This window comes from Chanos chanos, chromosome 9 (assembly GCF_902362185.1).
Source record: "Chanos chanos chromosome 9, fChaCha1.1, whole genome shotgun sequence".
NCBI lineage: Eukaryota > Metazoa > Chordata > Actinopteri > Gonorynchiformes > Chanidae > Chanos > Chanos chanos.
In genome coordinates this window covers 16,485,775-16,493,456 of record NC_044503.1, presented here as the reverse complement: position 1 = coordinate 16,493,456, position 7,682 = coordinate 16,485,775, and the positions used below count along the sequence as shown (strand labels likewise).

General features: G+C 41.0%; 1 protein-coding gene across 2 annotated transcripts in view; it reads right to left on the bottom strand.

The window, feature by feature from the left end:
• Positions 1-1,380, bottom strand: part of chmp4bb (charged multivesicular body protein 4Bb) — a 2,334-nt gene extending 954 nt beyond the window's left edge. For both annotated transcript variants that reach the window (XM_030784278.1, XM_030784279.1), the window contains exons 1-3: positions 1,145-1,380; positions 263-440; positions 36-150 (exon numbers count right to left, since the gene is read on the bottom strand). In XM_030784278.1, the coding sequence (XP_030640138.1) occupies positions 36-150; positions 263-440; positions 1,145-1,328 (477 nt within the window). In that variant the 5' untranslated portion in view covers positions 1,329-1,380. The remainder of the gene's footprint in view (positions 1-35; positions 151-262; positions 441-1,144) is intronic.
• Between the last annotated feature and the right edge of the window lie 6,302 nt (positions 1,381-7,682).

The window sequence follows — 7,682 nt, the reverse complement described above, 5'->3', positions numbered from 1 at the left end:
ATGTGTCTAAAGCACACAGCATTCTGTCCCCATACCTCGTCATAATCTTCCCCGAAGCCAACAGGTTTAGAGATGGCGTCTGAAATCTCCTGGGCTAGCTCCTGCTGTTCAGTGATGTCCTGCATGAGGTCGTCGACTTTATCAATGTCCCTGAGGATATAAATCAGGGGATAATAAAAGTTTTAGCATCAGTGAAATTTTTAGAATGAACAGAGGACATTAAACGAACGAGGGGTGGCACGGGGCCAAGTCAGTCCCCTACATGTTTTGGTGGGCATTCTTCATGGCCTTGGCAGCGAAGCCCATGTTCTTCAGCACCTCAGTGTTGGTGTTGGCATTCTCCAGAGCCTCACGCTGAAACTCGATGGTGGAAAGAGTACCGTCGATTTGGGTCAGTTGCTTTTCATAGCGTTTCTTCCTCTTCAGAGCCTGTAGGGCGGCTGGAGAAAAAGCAGAGAAAACAAAAGTTTTGAAACAGATTTCTAATCTTGTGAAAAGTGAACAAGCCAACAGGTAGTTGTTATTAGCAAGTCTTGGTTGACACGTCTTGCTTGACAAGTCTCTCATGTTTTGTTCCACTATCATTTAACTTTCAGCTTAGAGAACTGCGTTTGAAGGTGGTCGACCCAGGATAAGTATGAGAACCCACTGCAGTATAGCAAGCTTAATTTTCCCAGCTGTCTTGTCACGTGAAAGTAGGCTACGACTCAATAACGTGAAGAGACGAAGCCAAGGCAGCGCTGTGTACTAGTTCATTAAAATGACACTTGGCCAACTTCCGCGTTTCGCTGACATCTGTATAGACATTTTTCCGAATCAGTATACGATTAAATATGTAACACCTTCCTGTGATCCTGAAACTGGATGAAGGGTCTTTTTCACTAAAGTCTACGAAATCAGTAACTTTATGGTTGTGACACCTTTGACTGACAGACAATTAATTCACCTTGGCTAACAAGCTGTGTCTTATCTTACGGCTCAGTAACTATTTCCATAGCTAACAGAATAGCAAGCTAACCACCAAAACCACGGGGACATCTAAGCGTTTGAAACAGTGATCAGTTCTCACATTTTAAGTTGAGGGGTGGCAGTGTTCAGATATATACGTCATTTTCATTTAAATGTTTTTATTCTGAAAGCTTACCTCGTTTGTTTTTCGTGCCATTTTTCTTTGCTACAATGAGTTCCTGCTCTATCTTTTTCTCTAGAAATTCTTGTTTCTTCATTAACATCTCCTCTGTCTCTCGGAGTTTCTGAATCGCCTCTTGTGGATTGGGGGCTTTTCCTCCTTTCCCCCCACTACCAAATAACTTCCCGAATACAGACATGTTAATCTTTTAGGCTACAGGTACACCAAAAAACCTCTTCTGATGTGTTCAGTTCCTGGTTGCTTCAGTTATGTCACTCACATTACTGTGTGAGTTGTTGACGCTCTTACTTCCGCCTTCAAGAGGAATGGCGTCATGTCTGATAGGTATCACTGCAAATACTGTACACTGCGACACCCACAGGACAGTCAATGAAATTGTTTCCTCACAATGTCCCTCTGCTGGAGCGGGTTTTTCTGTATACTCGCCTGTGATGGAGACATTCATCACATTCAGACGAAATGAATCACCCGTGGGTTATGTACACTCAGTAGCATACAGGGAATGTGTTGGAATGCATTCAAAACTTATTTATGTAATTTTTCCCCAATAGGTCTCTTAGATGAGACTAGAGGTGTTTAACAGACCATGACAATTTCAGCACAGTGTGTCCCAGTTCTGTTCACAGTTTGCAGAAAAAAATACAACTATTCTGGCAATCACACTATTAAAAGGGGAAAAACAACCAAAAAAGCAAGCAGACGGCAAGTGACATTAAATCTCACTGTTTAGTCAAGTATGTTGCAGTAACAGTAATTTAAACTTTCAAAGTATAAACATCTAAATTAGCTCACCACTCAGTAACCTCTGTGATGGTGTTTAGAGTAAAAGCAATGGAGAAGGTTGTCCCATTCATATTTTACACCACATATTTTTCTTACATCAGTATCCAGCCAGGGATCACAGGTTTTTGTCTTCAGTTGCTTTGACTAATTTTTGACAAATACATCTGTGTGTCATGACTTTAAAAACAGTGCATGTAGCAAGAAAAATCGCAGCAGCAAGGTTTTTTTTTTTGCATCTGACCTAAACCTCGCACAATTCTGTTTTGAATCTTGCATTTATTTTAGCTTGTAATGTCCATCCTAAAACCTAAAACGCTTTTATTAATTTAGCCTGCATTTGATTGATGGGTATAAGCAGGTGAATCTTATACCTCTGAAAACGTACATTAGTTACAGCTGCTTAAACAGTTTAGAGACAGTTCCTCTGTTACCGAAATGTTGTAAAATGAATAGGATGTGGATGATATCAGTATTTATGAAGATCGGTTTGAGTTCATGCACAAAGCAGTGAGGGCCAAATCTCATACACTCAGAGGAGAAAATCAATTGAGGTGCATGTTCAGTCCAGGCCTTGGGGTGACAGGTGACAGTGGGTCATCCAACAAATGTCGACGGCCTCACAGCAGAGTGAATTTCTATTAGTTTGTGTGAGGTATTAAGTGTCACATTAAACCTAAGTGTTGGAGCCTGCAAAATCTACCTTAGTGGAGACAGAATCAGTGTGTCTGCTAATGGATCCAACACAAAACCTTCTCCCAGATGTCTTTGAAAAGATGATGTGTACAGGAGTGACTCCCTGGTGTGTTTGAATCTACATTCTTACAAATATATGCTCTACATTCTTACAAATATATGCTCTGTTTGAGTGCATACAAAGACAGTTTGGCTTGGCTCCATGACAAAGTGTTGCTTGACATGTAAGGCACTGGAGGGTGGTGCAGCTGTGGGTGTGGTTTTCTTGTTGCTTGTGGAGTGAGCTAGCATACTATTGGACACTGATCTGGCAGGAGATCAAGTTCATGTGACGCCAGTTTCCAGGAAGGCTCCTTGTTCAATACCTAGGCCACGTTGTTACACACTCTAAGGTTTGAGTCGGAGTTCACTAGAGAACCATTGAGGAGCTGACTGTTGCATAAGTGCCACTGCTGAATTCATTATCAGACCAGATACACACACAAGTAAGTGAGCTACAAGTGGGTCAAAAAAAACCCATGATATAGACTATTGTGTGCCAAGTATCTCAATTAAGTGATATAATTATGGTATCCAATATAAATCTGATAGCCAAAAAAGATGTGTCAAGTGTGTGTGGTAAGAAGGTATTTGGCAAAGAATCACAGCTGTAGAATTTTTTAATGGCAGTTTTTAGTTGGTTTTTTTTTTCTGAACACTTACTTCCTGGTTTCTGGCATTTCTTTAAAAAAGGCACAAGTGTCTTCATAACTTCAACTAGACTGACAAGTCGCTCATGCTCACTCTGTTGACCTGTAAGTAATTGTCATGGCTTCAACAGTTTTTACAGTTATTATTTCAGGGTTTTTTTCCCCATTTATATGCTGTTTGTAGTTTGTAAGTTTTTTTTTACTCTTTTAATTTAATAAATGAATAGTCACAGAGCCGATACTCAATTCAATTCACTTTAGACTGATCAAAACCCTACAATGTGTAATTTGAAAGCTGAATGAGCTGTACCACTTTAATTTAACATGCAAACGACTCACATTAGACAAATAGGCTGGGCACTGTTTAGAATTTGTGTCCTTTTGGAGATAAACGTGCTGATTTTACTCTCATGATAAAAATCTGTCTGTTTTGTGGTACTTTAAAAGTTAATATTATTCATTTTTAATATGCTGCCCTTGTCTTTAAGTACTGGTGCCTGTCTACAGTGTGCAGATCTCTGCAGGTAATCACAAAACAGCAGACTACGTAACCTTTTTGTATATAGTGTCTCTTAGAAGCCAACTTTTTGGATCATTTCTCAGAAATAAGTTTCATCCTAGCTAAAAAGTACATTGCAACACCTTAATACCTCTCAGCCAATTCAGGAGTCCCTCGTGCTAACCAAGCCCGGAAGGCCTTCTTCTTCAGCCTGACTGCTTCCCTCACCGGTGGCGTCCACCACGGGGTCCTTGGGTTGCCCCCATGACAGGCATCGACGACCGTCTGGCCACAGCTCAAAACCGCTGCTTCAACAATGGAGGCTCTGAACAGGGCCCATTTGGACTCCATGTCCCCAGTCTCTCTAAGGATTAGGGAGAAGCTCCGGAGATGTTAGTTGAATATCTTCTGGACAGGGTCCTCAGCCAGCCGTTCCCAGTTCACCCTCACTACGCGATTGGGTTTACCAGGTCTGTCCAGCAGCCTCCCCCACCTTCTGATACAACTCACCACCAGGTGGTGATCAGTTGACAGCTCTGCCCCTCTCTTCACCTGAGTGTCCAGGACATACGGCCGCAGGTCTGATGAGACAACTACAAAGTTGATCATCGACTGTTGGCCTACTGAGCTCTGGTACCAGGTACACTTATGAGCCGCCTTATGCGCGAACATGGTGTTCGTTATGGACAATCCATGGCTTGCACAGAAGTCCAACAACGAAGCACCACTCGGGTTCAGATTGGGTAGGCCGTTCCTCCCAATCACTCCCCTCCAAGTCTCTCCATCATTGCCATCGTGAGCATTGAAGTCTCCCAGTAGAACTATAGATTCCCCAGATGATGTCTTCACTAGGACACTTTCCAGTGTCTCTAGGAAGGCTGGGTACTGCAAGCTGCTGTTCGGCACATACGCCGGCAAGATAGTCAAAGATTTCCCCCCCTGCAACCCGAAGTCGCCGTGAGGCAACCCTTTCGTTCACCGGAACAAACTTCAACACAGCGGCGCTCAGTCTTGGGCTAACAAGTAACCCCACACCTGCCTGTCACCTCTCACCCCTGGCAACTCCGGAGAAGGATAGAGTCCAGCCCACATCCAGGAGTTTGGTTCCAGAGCCAAGTTGGTATCTTACCTAGTTGGTATCGCTCCACCTCCCGCACAAGCTCCGGCTCCTTCCCCCCACAGAGGTGACATTCCACGTACCAAAAGCCAGTTTTGTACCCACAAGTTCCCCCTCTCAGTGTGCGTTCGGCATCCCTCAAGCCAGAAATTGTTAAAGGCTGGTGTTCCTGGCTAAGAACTTTGATGGCTAAATTGTTATTTTGATGACATTTCATTGAAGTTTTAGTAAAATCAATTAGCACATGCAAGAACAAATATGATTTTAAAGCATCAAAATGAAAAAATGTTACTGAGGAAAAAAGGGCAATGCTGAAAACCAAGACACTAAAGGTAAGAGCTATTCACTTCTTCATGCCCATCCTCATATTCTCCATGTCAGTTTTCAGTCTTCAGAGGGAGACAAAGAGAAAACTGCCTTCTCGTTCCAAAGATTTTGTTGCGAAGCAACTGTTTTACTGTTTTACTTTGTGTGGAGGTTTTGTTTTGTTGATGCTATGGCTATTGTTGAGAAGTTTAGAAAGGGTGGTTAACAGAGCTATATGTCTGTTGTTGTTGTCATTTTTGTTGTGTTTGATTCTACCTCCTAGCTTAGTATTTTGTATTACATTTAGAAATGTAATGTTTCTTTTTCACACAGTGTTCCTAATTTGACTTTTATTTTGATATAATTATTGGTTGTAAAAAAAAAAAAGAGTTTTGAGTAACAGTCAAGTCATTTGTCTTAATCAGAGGTACTGAAATCCACCACATACTAAATCCATCCAATATGTCCAGTACATATGAAAGCAACTCGTAAAATCAAACAACGTGTAAGGCTGTGAGGCTAATTTTAGCTACCATGAGTAAGCTAAAAGGAGTGTGAGACTACTTTTGATATCAAAATTTAAAAAAAAAAAAGAGAGAGAGAATGATATTTAAAAAAGAGAGAGAGAGAGTATGGGAGAGCAGGGACTGGGAGTTTTGGGGGAGTTGATTTTAAAGTTTTATAATTGATCCTAATAAAGGTTACGTGCCATGGATGAATGAGCTGAGTCAACCGTTTCATGCATATTAGAACAGTGGTTTTTCTGCTGTATCTCACACTTTCCCATGCCTTACAGTAACTTAGCAAACCCACAGTTTTAGGTAGCCGATAAACTTAAAGCTAGCTGTTTCTGAGAGTTCACTGAGTAAAAGACAACAAGTGGCATTTTTATATAATTAACTCTGAAACCTTTTAGATATGTGGAATATTCTTTCAAGACACACCAAGTGCTTGACTTTCCTCACTTCAAGTTTTGGTGTCTTCGAAAAGTAATTTAATGCCAGACATAATATGAGTGTGCACGGGAGGTGTATTTGTAGTGAAACAATGCAAAGTGACATTTGTATTAACGCAGAATTATCTGCGAGAGGCCAAACTGCTGAACCACTGTGCTCTTTCATTCCTTGGTTCTGTTTTTCTCAGGAAATGCTAAGGTGAAAGACTAGGGCTGTGTCCGAAATGGCATACTACATACTACTCACATACTGATCTTGAGGTAAAAGTAGTAAGTAGTATGCAGTACATGAAAAATAAAATACACGAAACTTCTCATAATTGCGTACCATACTGAATTCTAGCGTGTGGAGTAGTGTGCAGTACACAGTGTATACTGGGCCAGTATGCAGTATGCAGTACACTAGTATGCCATTTCGGACACAGCCTAGGTCTGAGGAGACGGGCTGTTAGGTGAGATGTGCAGATGAGTTATAATCTGACAGGCTGTTAGGAGAGATGTGTGGATGCATTATAATCTGACAGGCTGTTAGGAGAGATGTGTGGATGCATTATAATCTGACAGGCTGTTAGGAGAGATATGTGGATGAATTATAATCTGACAGGCTGTTAGGAGAGATGTGTGGATGTATTATAATCTGACAGGCTGTTAGGAGAGATGTGTGGATGCATTATAATCTGACAGGCTGTTAGGAGAGATATGTGGATGAATTATAATCTGACAGGCTGTTAGGAGAGATGTGTGGATGTATTATAATCTGACAGGCTGTTAGGAGAGATGTGTGGATGCATTATAATCTGACAGGCTGTTAGGAGAGATGTGTGGATGCATTATAATCTGATAGGCTGTTAGGAGAGATGTGTGGATGAGTTATAATCTGACAGGCTGTTAGGAGAGATGTGTGGATGCATTATAATCTGACAGGCTGTTAGGAGAGATGTGTGGATGTGTTATAATCTGACAGGCTGTTAGGAGAGATGTGTGGATGTGTTATAATCTGACAGGCTGTTAGGAGAGATGTGTGGATGCATTATAATCTGACAGGCTGTTAGGAGAGACATGTGGATGAATTATAATCTGACAGGCTGTTAGGAGAGATGTGTGGATGAATTATAATCTGACAGGCTGTTAGGAGAGATGTGTGGATGTGTTACAGTATGATTGAGCCAAAACAGCTTTACATCCTGTCTTTACACCCGTCTTGTGAGAATGAATGTGAACACTAAGAGCATTATTTCATAACATTTTCTTTGAATTTGCCTCAATAGCTTTGAGTATTTCCCATGATATCAACCCATGCTCAACTTTTCACACTCTTCTAAAACATGATGTGATCTCAAGATGACATGAGCAAAGTAATGTATATTATTATGCTTATAAAAATAAATATGTAATACTTAATATTATTGTGTTTATGAAAAATTAATGTGTAATATTTCAACAAAATAAATAAATTGTAATATTATGACCACTGACCACTGCTGAATGAG